We start from the raw sequence: 23,156 nt of genomic DNA, 5'->3' as shown, positions 1-23,156 counted from the left end.
GCAGCACTTTGTAATGGAATTGGTAAATTTTCAGGCTTGTTTTCCCATTCTTGTTGGTTCTAACATTTCATTTGATTTGTATTTATTTTCTGACTGATGCAGCCCTTTGGATGGCAAGGTTTTCAATGAGCTGCTAGAGTTGTTACAGCTTTAATTTAGACCCACCTTGGAAGCTGTCTGAATAACTCAGAGTCTTCCACCCAGTGTGCATTGCAGTGGTCAGCACCAAAGAAGTGACAAGGATCTACCAGCCAATGTTGCTGGGATCAACCCAGCAACAAGGGTTGTCACAAGGAATCACAGATACCAAATAAGCTTGTGGTAAGTGAGATGTTTTAGATTATCACCGCTGAGTAGTAGGGTAGGTGTAAGGCAGATAAAGGAATTAAGACACTTGGCATCAAGGATTTCAAACACCTTCCATTTCTGCTGCACACCTGAATCTCCTAGAGGAAAAGGTCTGGGACAGCTGCATAATTCCCTGTGGCTGAACAGCAACACTCGTATAGGTGAGGTCTTTTCTTTGGAGAAGGGCCATAAGAATGTGAAAACTTGGAGAGACACACTGGAGCGGAATGGGATTGACATTGTTTTGGAGAAAAGCCATTCTGTCCCAAGGACAATCATCTTTAGCCCTGCTGTAACAGGCATGGCATTCTGCCGCGTGGCTCCCAGGCTCAGTTATATCTCATCAGTGTCTAGTCTTGTGGGACGTCACGTCCCACTAGACATAAGGAAACTCGAGCAAAATCAGACCTTGAGCCATATAGATTATATACCCCACAGAAAAAAAATCTGCTTCTCCATTACAGAAGTGTGCTTTCTTCTTAAAAAGTGGTTAATCTAATGGCACATTGCAAGGGGAAAACAAGAAATCTATGTCAGATCACCTAAAAACTTCAATATCTTGAATCACACTTAGCCATAATGCCAGGCTATTCATTTCAAACAATATCTGACATCTCATTGAAACAAGCTGTTATGCAAGCAATGATAATCCTTTCAATTTTAATGGAGTTTCTGAATTTAGTACTATGTGTCTGCATTGCCACCTCATCTTTTTTTCAAAAGAAAAGATTGACAAAAAAATGCAGAAAGGAGCACCTTTTTGACTCAGAATACTAATCTAGGTGTCAATCTGTTTGAGCAAAGCACTACATTTTGAAGATTTACAAAAGGGCTATCTTTCGTTATTATTTAAAACACAGTAGGCCAGATTGATAGCTAGTGAGATGCAAATTAAAGTAAAAAATCAAAGAATTATGCACAGCGGAAGGACATACAGATCTAGAAAAAATATTAGAGTAGTCTTTCATGTGTAGTGTGTGGACTTTTTTGTTGCTATACTAATTTGGTACCATGCATATCTTCAGTACTGCTGTTCTACTGACTCCCTTTTCTTGGCAATGTTCACTTTATAAACCCATGGAAGGGAATTCAGAAGTCTCTGCACCTGCTGTGTATGTTATAAATATCAGCTACCATAGTGTTTAACTTCAGCTGCGTTTTTTTATATTTCAGCAATCATAAGGATCATGATGGTGTAATGTTGATTGGCATCTGGGCTTCCTCTGCATCAAGCATCTGTATCTACGTAGGGGACCTATTGCAGCCTCTGGAAATGGAGGCTGAGCATATGATTCGCACGGTAATCCAAATTGAGATTGATGTCAGGCTCCCTGTGCTCCTGTGCGAGTTGCCTGCGCAAGTAGGGAAGAAGGGAGAGGGAGACCAAACCCAACCTAGCTACGTTTCTCTGTTCCACCCCAGGGTCAGGGGGCAGATGAGGGCTTTATTTTGCCTTCTCACCTGCCAACAGAACTGGTGTGTCAGAAAACAGCAGATTTTAATCAGAAGTACGTGTGGCTGCCGCTGCAGTCAAGGAGACCAGGGAACCGGGTCGTTGTGGCTTCCCAGCCCTGGCACAGCACAGTTACCTGCTGCCTTTCCTGCATCTCACGACAAAGTCATAACTAAGTCTTAAAAACCTCCTGAGGATGGGCTGCACCATCAGTGCCAGAGCCCTAACTCTGCCATTAAATATCCTGCGCTCCAGCCACAGGACAGTTTTGGTTTTGCAGCTGCACTTTCCTGAAAGTGTTCTGATTATATATTGGATTTAGAAAGAATGCTACTAGTGCGCAAGAGACACGTTTCCCCTGATACTTAAAACCAGGCAGTCAAGTCAGTCACTGCATTTAAAGCCGCCAGGGTTATTTTTTTTGGTGGTGCTGGTTTTGTTTTATTTTTAAATAAAGTTTTAATTGAAAATCTAGCAGCATTTGGCTGACTGGAAAGAATTTCTCCCTTCTGCCCTTATCTCCTCGTGTTTTATACAAACTCTGATATAAGCAGTCTACATTAAGGGTTAGACTTTGAGGTCCCTTTTGTAGTTAAAACGTACTTCATATTACACGTAGCACGTAGCTGAAGCAATCTGCTAGGCAGCCTGTGCAGCAGCATCGACATCTACCTCTCCACATGTCATAACTCAGTTTCAAAATTTAGCCAGTTTTGAGGGGCATTGCTTGGGCTTCATTATAGCACAGATGAGCAGCAGGTGCCGGCTCATTATGAGATTCCGAGTCTGAAAAAGTGACTTTTCATTCTTTAAATTCTCTGTGCACTTCTGTGCAGTTATCAGGGAAACGTGCCTTATGAAACGATCTCTTCGAAGCATCTGTAGCCATTAGAATCTCCTATAAATAACTCTCACCAATATCTTAATCTCATCAAAAACTAAGGAGAAATATAGGCCCCAAGTAATTCCCCAGGCACTGGATGACGTTTTTAAAAGAGAAGCAGATTAAGGGGTCTCCAAGCACCAGAAGCATCTGTGCCACCAGAAAAAAAAAAGCTATGACTGCCTTTTCACATGAAGGGAGGACATTTGCACAGTGTCCTCTCGCATGTACCATCCTGTTCTGAAGTGAGGAGCACTGCAGCTAATTAGCATGCCTGAGATGCTAATTAGCATCTCTGGAAACATAAGAAAGAAATGCTTTTCTTTTAATAATACAATGACTTAGAAGCTCAAAATAGTTAAGTATCGCAAAAGGAAGCACTGCCGAGCAAACGGCAGTATATAGAAAGTGATTGGGGAGAGAGGAGGATACTAGAGTTTTATAAAGGTACCAATAAACACTTAAAATACCGTGCGCCGCTCTCACGTTCTCACCGAGGTAAAGGAAGCATGGGGAGCATCCCACCTTCTCTCTACCACTGCGTAGAGAGGCAATTTCTCTCTCCCACCTGTTTCCGCAGTATGCCATTTCTCTGGTTCTTTGCACCCAGCTGTGGGGGTGGTGAACTGAAGGGTGAGTCAATATAAGTTATATATGTCTATTGATTAAAAAAAAAACCAAAACAATACAAAACAAACCAAGATAGAGAAATATACGGTAGAGGTGGTACTTTCAGGAGATGATAATTTTTCATCCTAGCTCTGTATTTTCTAAGGTGGGCAAATCGGTTACATAACGCTAGTCAAATTTGCCTAACGGTGCTGCTGGTAGGGAGCGTGGACTTCAGCCCCATTTTCATTCCTCGCCTACCACACGACCTCACTCATGGAAGTCCGCTGAACTTTATTGATGAGAGAAGGGTCACTTCAGCGCCTGGAGGGCTGCCACATTGTTTGCTTTGCTGTGTGATCCAGTACCTGTAATTGCAGGTGCTGTTGTTTCTTTCCTTTGAAAGTTTCTGTTGCCGAACCCGCTGAAAAGCCAGGACAGTTATTATTCTGTGCGTGTGTTTATTTAGGCTGCCAAGTTAGCAGAACATGGGAGACTTTTTGCAGAAAGTATCAGGGTTTGTCACACACAGACAGATGGTTTCATTACAGATGGTGTAATTTCTGTGCAGGGGGCGGGGAGCTTTCTGTGAAAGGTGTGGGGACCCTGCGCAAGCAGCCCTGGACTTTGGCAACCCCTTTCAAAGGAAATAGGAAACTGTTGACAATTAGGAGAGGGAGTTTTGTACAACTAGATACGCTGCTGTAATGAGTGGGTGGTGGAGCTGCTTCTCCTTTCTTTCAGCTGAGAAACATGATTTTTATTGTCACTAGAGTTAAGCCTGAATAACAGCTTCTGACCTATCATTCAAGAAAGGGAGCTCTTACTTCCACAAAACGTAATCCTTTCTTGATCCGGAAATCTTGTAATAGAAGCTCGCAGGTTTTCAACATATTCAGATTCCAGCTTGAACTTTACCCTGTTCCTTTCTCAGCGGGGTTCACTTCCAAATAGAAAAGGAATGCTGCCCCCTGCACCCATCTCACCTTAAATTCTTCTGGTTGTTCTGGCATGCAAAGTATAAGTCAAGAAGCATATTTGGGGCTGCAGGGCTCTCCTTGCTGTCCTCTTTCACTCCTGCATTAATTCTTCCCGTCTTGATTTCCCTGCTTTAAAAGCCTGCTCCTGGAAAGCAAGGAGAGGCAGGACCAAGACAGGCAAAGTCAGCAGTAGTCTGCGGTCTGGGGCAGCAGCGTGCTTGTTTCTGCTGACCCTTTTGCCCATGCCAGAGTCTTAGAAAGCTTGTACAAGACTTAAAGACTTAGACTAACCACCTGAGCCCCTGGCATTTCTATCACTTTACCCGATGCCTCTGTGAGGGCTCTCTCCCCTGGCACACGGGCTGTGTGTTTTGGAGCTGGGCTTCCCATCCTGGCAACATTTTAAACGATAGCTGCCTCGAGCATCTTCAGCAATCTGTCCTCAGTGAATGAGTGAAAAGAATGAAGATCGCATGTAGTGGGGTTTTAAATACCCAGAAGGAGTAGGGGACAAATGGGGAAAAAGGAGATAATTAAAACATATACTCCTTCCAAAATACTTTCAAGGAATGGCAATGCTATAGTCTGGGAAAAAAATCCAGGACTAAAATTTCAGATAAAGATAGAAGCCCAAAAGGCTTAGGGTAATGTGAGCGGAGAGGTCTCGTTGTCAGTGGTGATATGGTTGTGACACATTTTGAATCATCTTCAAATGAATGTGATTGGCATGAAGCAATAGCATGTCATGGCCAAGTCAGCCATCACAGCTGAAAAACCTATGCTTGCTGAGAACCGGAAAGCAGTGTCCGGGAAGCCTCCTTGATGGCAGACTTTTGCCTGCTGGTAGGCTGAAGGATGAGGTCCCCTACTTGTCAGTGTCCTTGGGCAAAGCCATTTGAGCAGTCTAAGGCCCGACTAAATATAGTATCTGCCAAATCACTGATTGGTAGTAGGGAAAGGTCTTTTGGGAGAGATGCTAACATAAGGGGCGCTACTGGAGAAATATGTGATGAAGGGCACAACACAAAGGGAATTATATACTACAGATGATGTCAGGAGACCTCTCGAGACTCAAAATTAAGACACTGAGCTCTGCAACATGTGTGGCATTAGTAATGGATGAGTCCACATATCTATTCTTAAGAGCAGGTGCTCTGTTCCCCTCCCCTTTTTACAGGACCAGTCCTCTCAACCAGAGTAGTCCAGTGGTTTTGGTGCGGGAGCATATCAGGGCTGATATCCCAAGGGCATACCACTTGAGGATGAGTGGCTGTGGCCTTTCTCTGATCCTTCATGAGGCTGCAGCCCTTTCCTCCTTGGGGGGAATTATTAAGAAAAGTCTCTCTTGTTTGGGAGCTTCTTTTTACAGAATATACAATATCTGAGGCTTAGCTGCTTCCATTAAATTTCAATGAAATTGGTGAATGGTTGCAAAAGCAAGGACTGATAATATGCACATAAACACAGACAATGAATATACTTACATAAGCCTCATTTCCTAAGCAAACCAAGCTAAAAAATATTTAATTACTGTAGCTTAGCCCAGAGACACATGAAGCAAAAACTGCTGAGGTTTTGATTTTCTTAGTGAGGATTTTTTTTTTTTTTTTAAATAGTTGTCAGTATGATTTATGCAGGGCCTGGAATAGCTGTGAAATGGCAGCCGTGCACTTTTCAGGAGAACAGTGTTCAGGCTGGTGCTGGGATACAAGGAGTAACAAGAGTGCAGAATAATGGGGAACATGGGAAGAAACTGAAATTTGACCTCCCCCCAAAATTCCAAAAAAGCAATTTTTTTTTCCCCAAATATAAACATACAAAAAACGTTTTTTGAAAAGGATTTTCTATGAGCTAGGTATACAGATAAATTTTTTTTTCAGAAACATGGGTGCGCATTTTCCAAGAACAAATGATTCTGGCAGAGCCTGGCAACTGCTTTGTGAAACTGGCATCATTGCCGTTTCAAGTGCCGCAGGAAAAGCTGTTTCACTGTGAATCAGCCAAGGGCCAGAAAGCGCCTTTTTCTGGGACAGGGTTGTCGGGCTCCCAGGGCCGCAGCTTGGAGCACCCTTGTAGCCACAACATGTGGGGTTTTTTGAGCGGTGGCAACTGCCTGATGCCCTGTAAGGACTTGGGGGAGCTGTAGCCTCTGGAGGATTCAGAGCTGTTGGAGGCAGTTGTGTTGTGTGCTGATGCACAATACTCCTGCTTTAAAGCTTTAGTGGAAAATGAAGCAGCACAAAACTATGGACAGTTGGTACATAGGCCTATCTTGGATAGTACCTTATTCTGAAGCAAGGTACTGAAGAACTTGTTTTTAAAACTTCTCAGTTAACTACAGGCAAAGCTATCTATGAATCTAAGAGCTGAGGGATGCTGCACCACAAGGAAAACTGAAATGCATGAGAGAACAGCAGCTGGTATTTTTGTTTTATCAGGCAAAAATATTTGTGAGGTGGCTTCTTCGGCCTTACCTGCACCACAGATCTTCAACTTTAGAGCAATAACTGATTGTCTGAAGAGATTTAGATCATGATTAATGTTTGGGACCAGAAACTGAGAAAGAAACTACCAGGAGACTCAGAATATACTCTATTGTATACTGTAAGATACTGAGATTTACAGTCACTGTGGGGTTCTGGGGAGAACAGTAAAAGAGCATGACTCCTCAGAGGCTTTAGAAAGAATGTTTTAGCTGAGCTAAAGTAAGGCTAACCAAAATAACAGTTTCATGTTCTTGAAATAACATACCTGGACAAGAGTTTAAGGCATTGAGATACACAGACACACCACAGAAAGATCACTGTGATCAATACATGTACCACAAAAGGTGAGAAAAGGATATGAAGAATACTTGGACTGGTGAACTACACAGGAACATCAGCTAATCTCCACCAGCAGTATCCTGACAACAAATGAGATACAATACTACAGTTGAGGGGGGAAAAAAGGCATTAACTGGAGAAGCGGCAGCCCTGAGATGCTTGGAAAGTAAATGACAAACCAAGGCATTGATAAATGCTCCCAGAGAAGAGAAAGGCCCAATTTAGTGAATGCAAAATTAATGTATTTACCAATTCATCATAACACTGTTGCTGATGTTTAAATGAAAACAGTGCAGTGCTCTCACTAATTTAATTGAGTGTGACTATAAATATGTCAGAATCAACAAAGTGTCTTGCTTGTCTGAAACTTCATTTCATCAGATAATTTCTGATGAGCTGTTATTAAGAACAGGGAGATTACATCTCAGCCATGATCTTTTCAGGAACTATTGTTTTTGTAAAATAATAAAAAACATACAAAAAAAAGTATGTTAACAATTATCTTTGGTCGCCTAGTCTTGCATGCTGTACCAATAAGGTGCAGATGAGTCCTAGGGAGCTAAAATTGAAAACTTGCAAAATATTACAAAAAACAGAAATCTCTTTGTTGCTTTACTTTACAGAGGTATAAAACCTTATTTTTTGTAAATTTTAGTGTTTGTGCAAATGACTATAAATGTGTGTAAATGACAATAAATATACATATAGAATGCTAATAACTATGTGAATAAAGAGATACTGCTCGTTTCTTTGTAAACAGATGATAGACTGTAAAAAACTGACTAGAGGAATCTAGTAATAAATAACTAATTTTGATTTTCCAATACCAGTTCACGTGTTAAATTACACTGCGCTGCAAAAGTAAGAATTGAGTCTTTCAAGAAAAAAAGAAGTTTGTATGGGCTTTTTTTTTTCCAACATCAGCCACACTATTTCACACATATTTTAAAAGCTAACCCTGCTTAATCTCAGGCTTAATGAAATTTTCTTTTTAGTTTTGAGTTTATGCTGCAAATTGTTGTAATATTCTATGAAATCACAGGACTCAGAAAAGACGCTGTGTTTTCAGTTTTGAGTGTTCTGGTGTTTTACCTTTTATCGTCCATTCGTGATGCATTCTGAGAAGATCTATAAAAAAGTAATAAAAATCTTGTATGGAAATCTTTAATTTGTAACCTCCTTCCATTAATGCTGTGTTGACTGAGCATAGCACGTTTCTGATGGCTTCTGTAAACCCACAGGCTTTGCTGGTGTAGCTCCTGTGAAGCCTGAAATGGGTTTCATGGCAATTCAGAAAAAAGCGTTGTTGATGCCTAAATTTTCATTTTCATGGGTCTGATGATGTGCCGTTCAGGCTAGTCACAAAACCTGTGGACTACGTAAGCTGACTATGTAGCTACAATGACTTTTGTAATTGAAACTGGGTAGAAGATTTCTGTACATGGGACAACATGGGACAAAGGTTGTAGTACATTTCTAGCCTAAGAAGTTGGGCACTGATAAACAGCTGGATGCTAATACTTCTGTGGATGCTATTATTATTTCATTGTAATGGCTACGTTCAAGTTGTGAATGTATTTTTGTAAACTATGCTTACTCAATTATTATTGTTATTATTTTGTATGAGAATACAAAGTCTTCTTTCCTGTCTTTAGAAATGCAGGCTATTCCTTGCCATTTCTTTCTTATATATTTTGTACAACAAATAGCATATTTACCTATATTTATAAGTTGATAATAGCACACTTCTGATCATAATATTGTATTATTTTTCTGCTAATGGATATCCCTTTTTCAGTTGCACTCATACATAACACATACATACGAATTATTGCGTAGCAGTTAGAATAGGAGTAAGCATGTTTAGCATAATCTTTAAGTACTCTCATCTCCATGTGAGAAACACAAAACGAGTTCTTGGTGTTAAAGAAATCTTCATATCAGTGTTGAAATAAAAAGCTTAGATAGATTACTTGTCCATGAAAGGAAAAAAAACCTGTAAGTAAATTATCTTCACTACATTCCTCCCCACTTGCACGGACTAAACATCTTTACAGGTGTATTTTCTTTCATTTCCTGGGCTATTTATGGCCATGTTGTTTACTTTACTAGAGGTCTGAGTCTCACAGAATCACAGAATGGTAGGGGTTGGAAGGGACCTCTGGAGATCATCTAGTCCAACCCCCCTGCCAGAGCAGGGTCACCTACAGCAGGTTGCACAGGAACACGTCCAGGTGGGTTTTGAATGTCTCCAGAGAAGGAGCTTCCGCCGTCTCTCTGGGCAGCCTGTTCCAGTGCTCAAAGTAAAGAAGTTCCTCCTTGTGTTTAGATGGAACTTCCTATGTTCAAGTTTTTGCCCGTTACCTCTTTGCATTAGAATCTTTGCTCGTTCATTATACGTTTTCAGATGAGCCAAAACACATTTTCTCAGCGCTTTTTCTAACCAAGTTAAACAAAGATGAAGTAAACAATGTTATCTTTCTCATCAGGGTATTCTTGAGGAAATCTTAGTAGTCCTACATGAAGGATACAGTTAATTATTGCCATTAAATGGGTAAAGGCAAGATTATGTTATCTTGTAATATCCAGTGCAGTTGAAGTTGATACTGAGCATTTATGTGCTATTTTTAATTCAATTCATGTATGTTTGTGTTAAAGATCTTTGATGGCATTTACTCCATTTAATTTACACAGCTATTCTGAAGTGCCCTATGTAGTCAATAGAATAGCATAAAGGTATTTTTAAAGTCCTCTAGAGAATGGTATTCCCCTCCAGCTGGGCTGTTTGAACTCAGTTGGCCAGCATTTTTCAGTGGCACTGCTGTCCATCGTAGTCATAAGAAATTTAAGCACTTGCTTCATAAGGGCTATCATAGAGTCAATCATAGAATCACAGAATCCCAGGTTGGAAAGGACGTCAAGGACCATCTGGTCCAACCTTTCTTGGCAAAAGCACGGTCTAGACAAGATGGCTTAGTACCCTGCCCAGCTAAATCTTAAAAGTGTCCAGTGATGGGGAATCCACCACTTCCCTGGGGAGATTATTCCAATGGCTGATTGTTCTTATTGTGAAAAAATTTCCTTTTGTGTCCAACCAGAACGTCGCCAGGAGTAACTAGTACCCATTACCCCTCATCTTTTCCGTGTGACTCCTTGTGAAAAGGGAGTCTCCATCTTCTTTGTAGCCACCCTTTAAATACTGGGACATGGTGATAAAGTCTCCCCTAAGCTTTCTTTTCTCAAGGCTGAACAAACCCGATTCTCTCAGCCTTTCCTCATATGTCAGGCTTCCCTGCCCTTTTATGCCTGTCCTTGGACCCTCTCCAGCCTGTCCACATCTTTTTTGCATAGCAGGGACCAAAACTGAACAGAATGGTCCAGGTGTAGCCTAACAAGTGCTGAGTAGAGTGGGATAATGACTTTATCTCTGCTGGTGATGCTCCTGTTGATGCAACCCAGCACCTTGTTGGCTTTCTTCAAGCTTGCTGTACACCAGGACCCCCAGGTCCCTTTCCGCAGAGCTGCCCCCCAGCTGGGTAGATCCCAGCCTGTGCTGCACTCCTGGATTTTTTTTCTCAGGTGCAAGACCTTACACTTGTCTTTCTTTGTTGAACTTCAGAAGGTTCTTGTTAGCCCACTCTTCCAGCCTATCCAGGTCTTCCTGCAGGGTGGCTCTCCCTTCCGAAGTGTCCACTTCCCCAATCAGTTTGGCATCATCACAATGTCACTAAGCATCAATATAAGTGCAGCTTAAATGAATGGAAGAGGAAGGCTGAATCCTGGCTACAGAGAATGTAAGCAGACTGAAGAATTGTACATTTGACAGATATTCTGCTTATGTTCCGCTTTGGTTATGTTATAGTTTTGTTTTCTGATTTGTCTGGTTTCTAATTTGTCCAAAGCAACCCCAGCTAAGTTTGGTTTTAAATCCTGATGTCAGGACCTTTGACTTGCTCTGGTTTATCCAGATATTTTTCATCTGCTTTATTGTTATTCTGTTGGCTTCACCTTTTTCATAAAGCTGAATTAAGAGTCAGCTTCTCTACAGAAGATTATGAGTGATTGCCATCACCTACATCTGCCTGAGATACTACCTGTGTATGCATCCACTCAGACTTTGCACATCTCAGCAAAAAATCCTGGGAAGCACCTCAAAATTTTCCCTCAGCACATCCAGCATAAAATTCATGTTTAAATAGACACGAGAAAATCTTGCATGCAGCATAACATTCTGTGATAGTCAGTTACAAACTGTAAAGACAAGCGATTTTTCTCCTCTCTTTTGAGTTCATGCAGCCAGCCAAACACAAAATTTTAGCTGCTACAATATTCATTTTGTGCTGTTTGTTTTCTATTGCAGAAATCACTGTACATATTTAGCGGTACAATAATGAAGCTAACGTCTCAGCAGTAGTACATAGCTCTTGAATTCTCAGCATCATTCAGTCAATGTGATAGGCCACATGAAGTCCAGGTAAAAGAAGGGAGGAGAGAGGAGACTTCCCGCTGCTCGAATCTCACCCCAAATCCTCCTGAGGACAGCAAATCCCCAGAGGAAGCCTCCCGTCTCTGTGCATAGATGGCTGTGGTATATATGACCTAGGCAGGGCGAAGCAGCAGCACAGGATCCCAGCAGACTCTGAAAGGACTTCTCTTTGCCATACATTTCTGAAACTTTCCCCTTACCTAGAATCATCATCTGAGGTCTAACAGCCAACAAAAATGTGAGACTTGGTCCATATTATCAAAAAATATCTAAACCACATTATTAATAAAATCTTGGGCTATTCTTTGTCTGTAATGACACACAAATGTGAGGCATCGCAAGATCACTATGAAATAGCTATGGTAGGAAGGAAAAATCAGTACAGGGAGCTAGAAAATCAAATTCTGTCTCCTACTGGCATCTTTGTTTATAAGCAGAAAAGTTCTAAATAAATAGAATGAGTACATATTCCAGAATAATTCAGATCAGGAGAGAACCTGAGACAGGAAAAATGATTTCAGGACTTTCATTTTTCTCTGCAAGGCTGATATTGCAGGAAACCAAAGGTGAGATCTTCATGTTGTTCCATACACAACAGAACAGGAGGTTGGGGTGAAGTACCCATTCCGTGAAAAGTATGAACAAGACTGCGTACAGCTAGGCAAGGTTTCCATAGATGCCCTCAGTACGCTGATCAGTGCAAGAACTCTCTCCTTAGATAAGATACAATTTATATCCAGTAAGCTAGGAGTGAGATGAGCCCATTAACCATTAATGATGTTAGGAATGGAGTTCTAAATCAGAGGAATATGAACATTTATCAGATGTTCTAATTAGCAGTGGAATAATTTGTGAGATAATCTGCTGGCCAGAGCAATGCAAACAGATAGGCAAAAGCAATTGTTGCATGAGGCTTCTGAAAATTGCCTTCCAAATAGAACTGTTAGCAAGCAGTAAAATTAATTAAATAAATGAAAATGCATAACAAAACATTAAGACAGGCTATAAGGTGAGGCTGTTCTTTTATTTCTCTTTTTTTCAGAAAAGGTGAAGGCATATGCAAGACAATAGAAAAGTGTAATTATAAGGACAATATATGATAAAACCAACCATTTTCCAAAACCACGTCACTCTTGGTATCAATTGAAAATGAATCAAAAGGAAAATTGCATAGTGACCTTAAAGACAGGGTACAAAGGTATGATGACTCAAAGAATTGTCTTAGTTTCTTAATATAATTTCAAGATACTCCACCTATCCTTAGAATCTGATACTCAGAACAGGAATTTTTGACTACTAGGTCTGTGTGTGACAAAATTATAGCACCCATATATGAGAATAATCTAATTATATTAGATTTTAGAAGAAAACTAAGAATTTTCTCAGAAAGGGAGCACACGGAAAAGCCACATCTCAAAATATCTTCAATGGAAAACTTCTGTCTCGCGTTTCAATCCAGTCCCATTTGTTCTTCTTTGCCTTCCTTCTTTCCCTTCTCGTTTTCACCTTTTTATTCTCTTCTATGTTTCCCCTGAGGTAAGATTACAATTTGTCTATGAGTAACAAAAATCAAGGAAAAAGTTTACCTCCTACAAGAGCTGTTTAACAGAAAATCCTTCTTTTGGGATATACTTGTCTGACAGCAACATTTGTCTTTTCCACCTTTCTATTCTGAAGGCCCAAAAGATGCATTGATGCCGCAAGTTCCTCCCAAAAGCTAAGCTACCTTATAACGTATCAGTAAATTGCATTAGCATTCTAGCACTTATCTAAAAAACCAGAATTAGTCGCGAGTAAAAGGATAATTAAGCATTACTGTTGATGATGGTGATTGGATTCTCTAGTTCTTAGCTAAATGATCATAGTAAAGCACATTTTTATGTAGAAAAATTCTGTTCTCTTCAATGGGAGATGTATCCTTTAACTTCAGGGCAGTATTAGATCCATTATTCTGCAGTTATGGCTATGGTGGTTGATTTTTTTTGATCAGTTAATGTACTGTTAATAAGGTGTCAATTACCAATGCAAGCAAACAGGGCAAAGAATAATGTTTATAATTGCTGTAGTTATCATCTAAGTGCAATTATCTACAACTGCAGAAATAAATCACTTCAGGTTTTAAAGCTATCTTTACAGCATCCACGTTTATCTTTTTTTTTATTATAGCTGCCTTTTAAAAAGCCTTTTTTTTTAAATAAGTGAGTGAGAAAAATGCTAGTCGACTTCATTTATTGACAGAGAGAACTCAATATGCGTGAAATTTATGCATGAGTATTTTTTCAATAGGTCTTAAGTAAATAATTGTCTACTCTCTTTCCGTACTTCTGCTTCCATCTAACCCAATGGATTCTTCTGAAAAGACATAATGTATTTTCTATATTCCCTAATTTTTATTTTGTTTTATTTTAAAATAGTTGAACTGAAACTTTGCTCTTTATGCCATCTACTTGTGCTTAATAAGTGCATACAATCATGAAATCCAAGGTAGTATCATTTTTCATAGGAGAGCTTTCAGGATTCTCCTCGTTAAAAGCACACACACATTCTGAGAACAAACACCGGACAGATACAGGAATAGATCACTGAGAAACCTCTTCCTCTGAAATGTTGAGAAGGTGAGATTAAAAATGCAGTTTTCTTGCTGAAAAAGGAGCATTTATAATAACTGCTAACAAGAAAAAGAGCCCAGGCAGCTTCTGTGGAAGCATATGATTTGTCATCCACAGCGCAGTACCAGAGAAAGGTGCATTTCTAGACTTCGTGATCCTCGTCTGGCTGGGGTTGTGTTGACAGGGGTTTCCCTCTTCGTCTGACTGGGCCTGTGTTGACAGGGCCCCCCCGATTAGTCTGAAGAATTTACTAGGTAGCATTCGAGGAAGCAAAGTGTGTCTGGAAGCAGCTGGCTGTAAGGTGTGAAGGGCTGCTCATCGCCTGCCTCTAATTGCGTCGGGGCATCCACCCTCTCCTGACCGCCTTCAGCAGCAGCCGTCAAATCTACCACACTCCCTTCATGCCTGTGGTGTAAACTCTGATCGCTAGCTGATGGCGACAGCTTGTTTTTCAGATCATGCTTTTTCCTGACTTTGTATATCAAACACCCCTGGAAAAACAGAACCTTCCCAGAATCCAGCTGTAGCTTTCAAATATATACTCCTGGCATACGCATCAGCCTCCTGGCAGATACTTAACTGAACCGATCCTTTCTTGCCTGCTTCCCCCACATTTCCAGCTTTGCTGCTGCTTTCATTAACTCCTCATCGCATGCTCTGACCATACAAATTTTTCCAAGGCTAGAAGGAGAGATGAGCTTCCTTGTTGCATTATTCCTTCTGCTACAAGCTGAGTCTGCCTGTGTTATGTTTGAATACAAAGTGTGGAGAACTAGCAGTAAAATAAACTGATTTCACGGAGCGGGGAAAATATGTCTGAAGAGACGAAAGAGGCTGGGGTTTTCTTTCCATGCCTCTCTGTCTTTCCATGTCTTGGATACATTTCTAAGGAAAGTTTTTTAGACAGAAACTAGTTCTTCAAGTGGTCTGTGGTTTTTTTGACATGACCCCCATTCTGCCATCTTCTTCCCATCTACTCACTTCCTAAAACAGACCCATTATCACAGAAAAGAAGGTGAAACAAAGACTCAAGCATTGATCTAAGATGCCCAGACCAACAACAGCATTGGGAAAATCCAGGTTAGAGGCAGTATGCGCTAACAAGCATGGATGTATCAATGGCTGTATTATGGAAGTTGCTGATTTTCCATCGATGTTGACTCCTGTAGCAGAGTCGCCCTGTGCTTCAGGGAGACTTGACACCAATTCTCACAGTTATCTTGTGATTGCATATGCATCTCATCCAGCCTGGAGGTATTTCTGGTCTTGACAATTTTTCCAGCATTTGATTGAAGCTTCTGCACAAATCAGTCTCCATAGAAAGTGGAGCAGTATGAAGATGAAGAACAAAGTTTAAATATTTTTAACCTGTCAGTTATAAATTATATGGTGGTACTGTGAGAAGATGTGGTAACATGAGTTCAATTATTCCAGTAACAAAAAGGAAATAAACCAAAATCCACAGAATCTCACAGTTCATCATCACAATTAGGCTTTCTGTTATAATAGGTTCACCCACCTACAAACCGGCAAGAAGTGCATTTATTGTTTATCCCTGTTTGCATTACTGAAATTAAAGTCAGTGATACACTTTGAAAATCCATATGCTTAAGCCTATGAGTAAAGCAACAAAGGTACCAGTCACTTATGTTACCTGGAAAAGCCGTTAGTGTGTTTAGGGAAGGGAAACAGGAGGTGTTACATGGATACTTTCTGCTGGGCTCTTAAAGAAATAACTTCAACCAAATTTGTTCTTGACTTGATTTTACAAAGGCACGTAGTACCAGTCTTACGAAAAGCCAAATGGTCGAGGTGCTCTGTAAGTCTTTGACATGGCAGTATATAAGATGCGAATAGCTGTAGCACAGACTACAAAATAACCACCAGGCCAAAAAATAGGAGGATTTAAAGGCAATCAAATACATTCATGGGAGGGAAAATGAAGGTGTTGACACAGACTTTGGTTGAGAAGCTCCTGAGTTGCAGGTTGCCAGAATTTGGATGTCTGTAACACAGAACACACACCTGCTTGTCATGGTTGTCGTCTTCCCATGCTGTCCCCCTTGCTGCCTTACCGGCACCTGCTGGAAAGCCTCCAGGACCTTCTGGAGCCTTGTCCTGCTGCAGCATGGATATTCTTACACAACCTAAAGCAACCTGACAGGGTAAATACATTTGATGGACAGCAATTTGTTCAACGTGGATGGCTTGAGGCCACAAGGCTAGCATTTAAGGTAATCTACTGCCATTTGTCATGCTGGAGAAGTGAAAGAAAACAGACATTTCTATAGGTAATACACTCTTTCTTGTGTTGCGGGCTGAACACCACAGGTTTCATTTTCTAGTGGAAGTACTGAAGTCTCCGGTTCTGATATTTTCTAACATAAAACATTTAGAGGGCTAGAAGCAATTAGTCTGTATAGAAGAAATATTGGATATCACTGAAAGAAGAACCATCATGAATAGTCCATTCTGTAAGCTAAGTGAATCCTAGGGGTGATATACTGTGCAAGTAGATGTGTGATTATTCCACAAGAAATATTATATCTTTTAAATGAATTGAAAAGTGAAGTCACCTGGCACCGGAGCAGAACATAATAGCAGTTATTTAACGGATTGAAACAACTCCCATTGAATCACCAGTACTTATCTCCTTTGATGTAAGTAACCCAACCATTGTAAGAGCAGATGTCAGTGATTGTGGATTAAGGAGACTACTGTTGAAAGAGCATGAGTCTCCTGAAGTCAGTGGCTTACTGTTTAATGACGATGAATAATACCAAATGTAGTTATTCTGAAATTGAATCTGTCTCTTCTTAGTCAAAAATATAGGAAAAATCCTGAAGGATGAGACTCTGATGAACTTGTTCCTGACTTCATGACGCTCGTGCCAGGATAAACAGCTATGCCTTGGATAATGGCAAGCTTTCAAGCTAACTGACAGCGTAATGGATTGTTGTGAGGTGGCCATGGGATGAAAAAGAAGCCAAGAAATCAGGAAAAAATTGAATTTAGGACTAATTAATACTTTTTTTTCAGTAAAATTTGGAAAGAAATGTAAAAAGTTCATTTTGGATCAATTTAAAATAATGTATTAAAAAAATAAAATCTTTGTTACTTCCAGGATATTTGAAATATTTTTACTTGCAATGATTATGGTGAAATTTTCCTGAGAAAAGGGGCCTATCCCATCTACTGCCTGCTACAAAATCTGCAAGTTGGTGCTTGAGGCCACAAGTTCTGCAGCGGGAGCTTGGTGTAGGGAGTGCAACAGGGTAAGGATTTCCTTTCCTCCTCATCAGGAGGCAAATCAGGAGGCAGGATTAGGACCCAGTCAGCATGGCAGTCCCATTTGTGGTCCTGATACTGCTTTGTGGGGACAGGGTGGCTCTGCCACTGCCACTGGCGTTAGGGCACAGCAGCCACAGCATGGTGAGGAGGACATCTGATGCTTTTTCCCTCCTCAACTAATAGAGAAATATCAGAGTCCCCACAAATGAAGACAGTTTGAGAAGGCTCCTGAGGTAAAATGTAGGGCTTTCTGTTAGAGGGGGACATTGTTTGGTCAGGAATGTGACCTGAGGGCTCAGTCAAATATGAGCCAGGCTCAAGAAGATTTCAGATGATGCAGGGCTAATGCTCGGAGGCCCTGTAAAGCTTGACTTCTTTCACTGTACCTCTGCATCCCCTGACATAATCTGCCAGCCAAAAATAATTAACCTTTCGATCAATCTCGCAGATTGGCACAGCAGAATTGGCAGTGAAATCTGCTTGGCAGCAAGAGTTCTCGTGGAGAACGGCAGGGCTTGTGTTTGTAACTCAGTCGGGTCCTTCCTTCTTCATTTACATTGATGGAAAATATACAAACATGGCATTTTGAATTAACACATAGTCGTTTTCTCCGGATTAATACTGAGGGACTGGTGGGTACTTTTCATGCTGTGTTAGCGAGAGGGATAAACGAGGCCACGCGCACCTTACAGCAGTGCCACAGCAGGGTGGAACCTTAAACAAGATGAAGACACTCATAGGAGGAAAACATCAAGGAAATAGCACCATGACCAGAGAAGCTGTTTTGCAATGCAAATTTCAAAATTTATCAGCATCCAATGGGAAAAAAAAATACAGCTGAGACAGTTATATTAACTGCCTATTGTTATTGTTAGGCTTTTAATTTGCCTTGCAATCTACATCTACTATATTAATTATTAGATGAATAGGCATTTATTGTATTATGTATTAGAGAACAATGTAGTTTTAACTAGCATGGGTGTGCTGTTGTTTTCTAGATTGTCTGTTATTATGGATTGGGCTGGTTGAAGATTTGTTGTTGGACTTCTGTAGGAAAATGCAATTCTCTAACAAAAAGGAAATTAAATATTGGCATGAGGATTAATTATGACTACTAAGTGCTAAATTGGTAAAGGAAGACTTTCAGAAGCTATTTCAGCTGTAGAGATCAGGTGATGTCTCATTAAATACCACAACCTTTAGAAGTAATATGATGGCATAATCACTTAAAAAATACCACAGTGATTAAACATTCTTTTTTGCACTGTATTGAGCTCATTTCAGAAGTACAGTAGCACACACCACATTAGAACTATGATCACTTTAAAAACAATCTGTCCTTTTCAATTGTTTACATCTTACGCTGACACCACCCCACTGTTTTTTTCACACTCCATTGGTTTGCACAGATTATTCAGAGCCTATGTAAAGCAGAATACTCCTGTGGATGGACCTCAACTTAGTACAATCAACTGCATCTGTGAAGAAATTGGCTTCTGGTTGATAGAACCAATCGGAATTTTTCTTCAATGGAAAAGAAAAATTAGTGTGAAAAATCATAATTTTGCCAGTATTATGACTATTTTTGTGTGCCATACAATTCTTTAGCTGAATTATACCACCAAAACCAATGGGGAAGCATCAGATCAGAAATTAGATATTCTTAAGTAGCTCTAAATCAGTGAACAGATACTGTTTTGCAGTACCTTTTTTAAGAAATATAATTTTTTAAATTTTTATTTTAAATTTTTAGATGGCTACCCTAAAGAGGAAATGATTTACAGATGGAGAAAAAATTCAGTGGAGGCTGCGGATCAGAAATCTTGGAGACTCTATCAGTTTGACTTCATGGGTCTGAGAAATACTTCAGAAATTGTGAAAACCTCTGCAGGTAAGAATGATACAAATGGCAGTGCTTGTTTTGGAAAACAAATTATTTCAAAATATTTGTTCCAAGTTTGCTTTTATTCAAGTGCAATTTTATTTCAATGTGTACCAATGTTCAGATTAAAACCTCCAAAGTGCAGGCTTCAAAACTGTTGACTTTGTCAAGATTTTGATAACTTCCTTTTCTTTTTCTCTACTCTTCTTGTAATTTCACAAACCAAGGAATAAATGCTAACTTGACATAGCTATTTGTTATATACTTGAAGTTACTATATGATTCTTATTCCTCAGCTAAGTTTATTAAGCCATTCCTGCACTGAGACATATGTTTTCACCATAAATTAAACAGGAATATTTTGAGCATAATGGTAGGGTGAGTGAAATTAGACACTTTCACTACTAGTTAATCATTCAGCCACAAGTTTGGTATTTTTCTTAATATTTCAAAGGCACCTTTATTACTCAGCTCATGGATGCCTTTATTAATGACCTTACCAATTGATCGCCATTAAAATCTACTGATGCCTGTTTTATTTCTTCAGAAATCCTACTGTTTCTTATAACAACATCAACATGGGGAAAAAAAGAGAAGTGTAAATAGAATACATTATTTGAACTGGATAAATTGTCATAAAATTCACACAATGTCTAAACTTTATACATGACTCTGCAGTAAGCTCCGTGATTCCCAGTTGGTAAGTCTTCTCCCAGCTGCAGAAGGAACCTGCTTAGAAGCAACCTTCTGCTTAACTAGTGGTGAATTTTTGAAAAATCCAATTTATGTATTTTTTCAAAATGTAAGCAGAGCTATATTTTGTTATTCTTTTGGAAACACTGTGAATAATAAATAATAATAATAAAAAAATATTAATCTGTGAAACTACTGCTGTTGGGTCATGGCCCACCCACTGACATCAGTGATGTATTCTCAGGACTGGATAGCAGTCTTGATAGCAATGAAAAGACACAAAAGCTTTAGTGAATATTTTGTGCTGGTAGTTTAGCAGAGCAAAATGTTGCAAACAACACACACGTAAAACCTCACCTCTGTTATGGATAGAAATCCTTGTAGTCTGTAAGTTTCTCAGGAATGCTAATTTCGCAGGTGAGTCAGCCATAAGTTGAACCAGGAGTTGGTAGATAACAGTCAAGTACCAAACACCAAATCGCTAAAGTATCCGTGTATGCAGGCATGGAGCTCATTGGAAGGGATAGTATGAATAGGAGAGAAAGCCCTGCTCCTTCTCCTTTGTGCATATCTGGAGCGATGCTATTCTGAGGTTGCATCAAGAACTGCTAAATATGCACGCAAGATGAATTACTGAGTTGGTCATATTAAGATGTTGACAGTGTCTTGATAAACAGATCTATTAAACTCTTCCTTTGCACAGGACAAAGCCATTTTTATGGAGGTCTCATTCAAGTGAGTAAACGCTTAATGTGGAGCAAGGAAAAATATACTTCCTATGCCCTTTTTGTATGTGCCCAGTTCTTATTAAGATGAGTGAGCTGGCAGTATGTTCTTCCTATTATTGCTATTGCTGCTTCTGCCCTCCCATGTTTATGAGTGCAAAACCCAACAGCAGTGTTGAACTGAACCTACTGGAACCATCATGACATTTCTGTTCTCCTAAAGACATCACAGTGTCAGAAAGTAGTTGGCAAACTGGAGTTTATTCAAACACTAAAAATAAACCCAAACCGACCCTATCAGGAGGCTGTGGAAACTAACTTGAAAGAAACATTATAAAATGTATGGGTCAGATTGTCAGCTGGGGTTACTAGGTAGAAAAATGAGTTGTGCATATATCCTGGCCAGCAGTTGTCTGAAGAGTGGCTCTCACTGAACAAATATATGAAACACCTGAAAAATAAAACCCTGAGTTTGCACATGGACCTGAATTTACATAGAATAGGGTCTCTGACTGTATTTAGACTATAGTTTAAGGTACTTTCACGGCCAGATTTACTGAACATTAACAGTATTTACTGTCAGGAGCAAACCCAGGGCCAGGACTTAGGAAAACTAATTGGTCCATTGGAAAACCTTGAGTAGGGAAAATCCTTGCTATAGAGCAAGGATTCCCGAAATGGAGGGAGAGGGACAGGACACAACACACCCAGGACTGTACAATATGTCTCAGAGACAAAATTTAAGGTAATTCTGTGACTACCTGCTGTGAGTGTCTAAGTATATGTGAATGAGTAGAATAAGGAGGCATCTGTGCTGTGGTACATACCCATATACTGAATAAAAGTAGCCCTGTCCAAGTTTGAGAATTAGGGAACCCCAAGGCCACTGTTCCCTACCACGTGGACAATCTCTGATGAAAGGAGGCAGCAGCTGCTGCCTACAGGTATCCCATCTCCTTTACAGCCACACCATGGGGGCTATAGGCTGTCAAGAAAGAGATGGCAGGTTCTGTCATGGAAGATCTGTGCCATATTTGCACTAAAGCTGCCCGAAGAGGGATACTGTGCTGGGGATGCCCCTAGGACCTTATGGGTATAGGGTTCCCCCCCTTGACTTTGGGCTGCTCCCCAGAGAGACCAGTTCCCACTGACTAGCCTCTGGGACTGTGTGGGGCTCCTCTGAGCCTTGCGGGAGCACATAAAAGCCCAACCAGCCACCATCCCTTCACAGACCCAGAAAGGAAGAGCAGTCGTTGTGGAGAATGCTGTGCAGGGAATCATTCAGAGTAATGAGATGCAGTTGAGAAAAGGAAAGCGGGCAGGATACCAATGGCAGCTTCTTGACAAAGAGAAGTACTAAACATCATCTCTTCACCCCAAGGGAAATTATGGAAACTGCTATTATACAGGGCATTTAAAAGCAGACTAGGCAAAGTATGAGAAAATGAACTGCAGGGAGCAGTCCTCCACTAGCAGGAGGTGGATTCATAAACCCTAACGTCTTTTTTTGCTTCTGACTTACACCTTTCCGCTGGTTTATGACACTATTACTTCTCACTAAATTGTGCGTTCGTCTATAATGCGAGAGCTGCCACAGTGTTACCTACCTGTGACCAATTCAGGGATGCCTCTTTTAGCTCCTTTTCAGCAGTGTTCTGGCTATAATGAAGAGAGGTCACACTGACCACACGGCAACACGCTGATGTTCTTCCAGCATTTGCGTAAGCCCTTTCTTGGTAGCAATTTTCACCACAAAATGACTAGATTTAGTACTCAACAGAGTTCTGCTATTTGATATTCTTTCAGTCTTTCCAAACCTTTTGCAGACATCTAAATAACCCTTGTGTTAATCTAGGGCGATTTCAGAGGTACACAAGCAGGAAGCCAGCTGTCAAAAAGACTTTAATCTAAGCAAGATGAGAAATGTTGTCATCTCTTGCCTTGAACCAGCAGTGGCTTAAAGCATTGCCACAGTGGTGTGCTTTACTCTTGCAAGAAGCCTACCCTCTTTTACAATAATCCGGCAGCCAGAGAAAGTTTTCATTGCCATCTGGAAGAAGTGTTCAGCTTTTTCTTGAGGATTTTTTTGAATTTCATGCTAAAATCCAAACACAAACAGATAAATATCTACCGCATATGGTGATTACATGGAATACACAGCAGAAATCACTGTGCCGGTGCTGTGGTCATGAACCTTTATCTTGCACCCTAAGTAAGCTCTCACTGTCAGGTGATACCAAACTAATTCACAAGTACTGAAGAATTCCCCTGTTGCCAGATGGCAAGATACTTAAATAATACAGCAAGAGCGTTTCTCTTGCTACAATGTCAAATAAGGCTGACAAAGATAATTAAAGTAGAGGGAATACTAA

General features: G+C 40.3%; 1 protein-coding gene across 3 annotated transcripts in view; it reads left to right on the top strand.

Annotated features, from left to right (window-relative positions):
- Positions 1-23,156, top strand: part of GABRG3 (gamma-aminobutyric acid type A receptor subunit gamma3) — a 332,476-nt gene that overhangs the window by 256,082 nt on the left and 53,238 nt on the right. For all 3 annotated transcript variants that reach the window (XM_074608205.1, XM_074608195.1, XM_074608213.1), the window contains exon 7: positions 19,238-19,375. In XM_074608205.1, the coding sequence (XP_074464306.1) occupies positions 19,238-19,375 (138 nt within the window). The remainder of the gene's footprint in view (positions 1-19,237; positions 19,376-23,156) is intronic.

Source organism: Larus michahellis, chromosome 1 (assembly GCF_964199755.1).
Source record: "Larus michahellis chromosome 1, bLarMic1.1, whole genome shotgun sequence".
In the NCBI taxonomy this organism is placed as follows: domain Eukaryota; kingdom Metazoa; phylum Chordata; class Aves; order Charadriiformes; family Laridae; genus Larus; species Larus michahellis.
The sequence above is the reverse complement of the archived record's forward strand: the minus strand, read 5'-3'. Positions and strand labels throughout refer to the sequence as shown.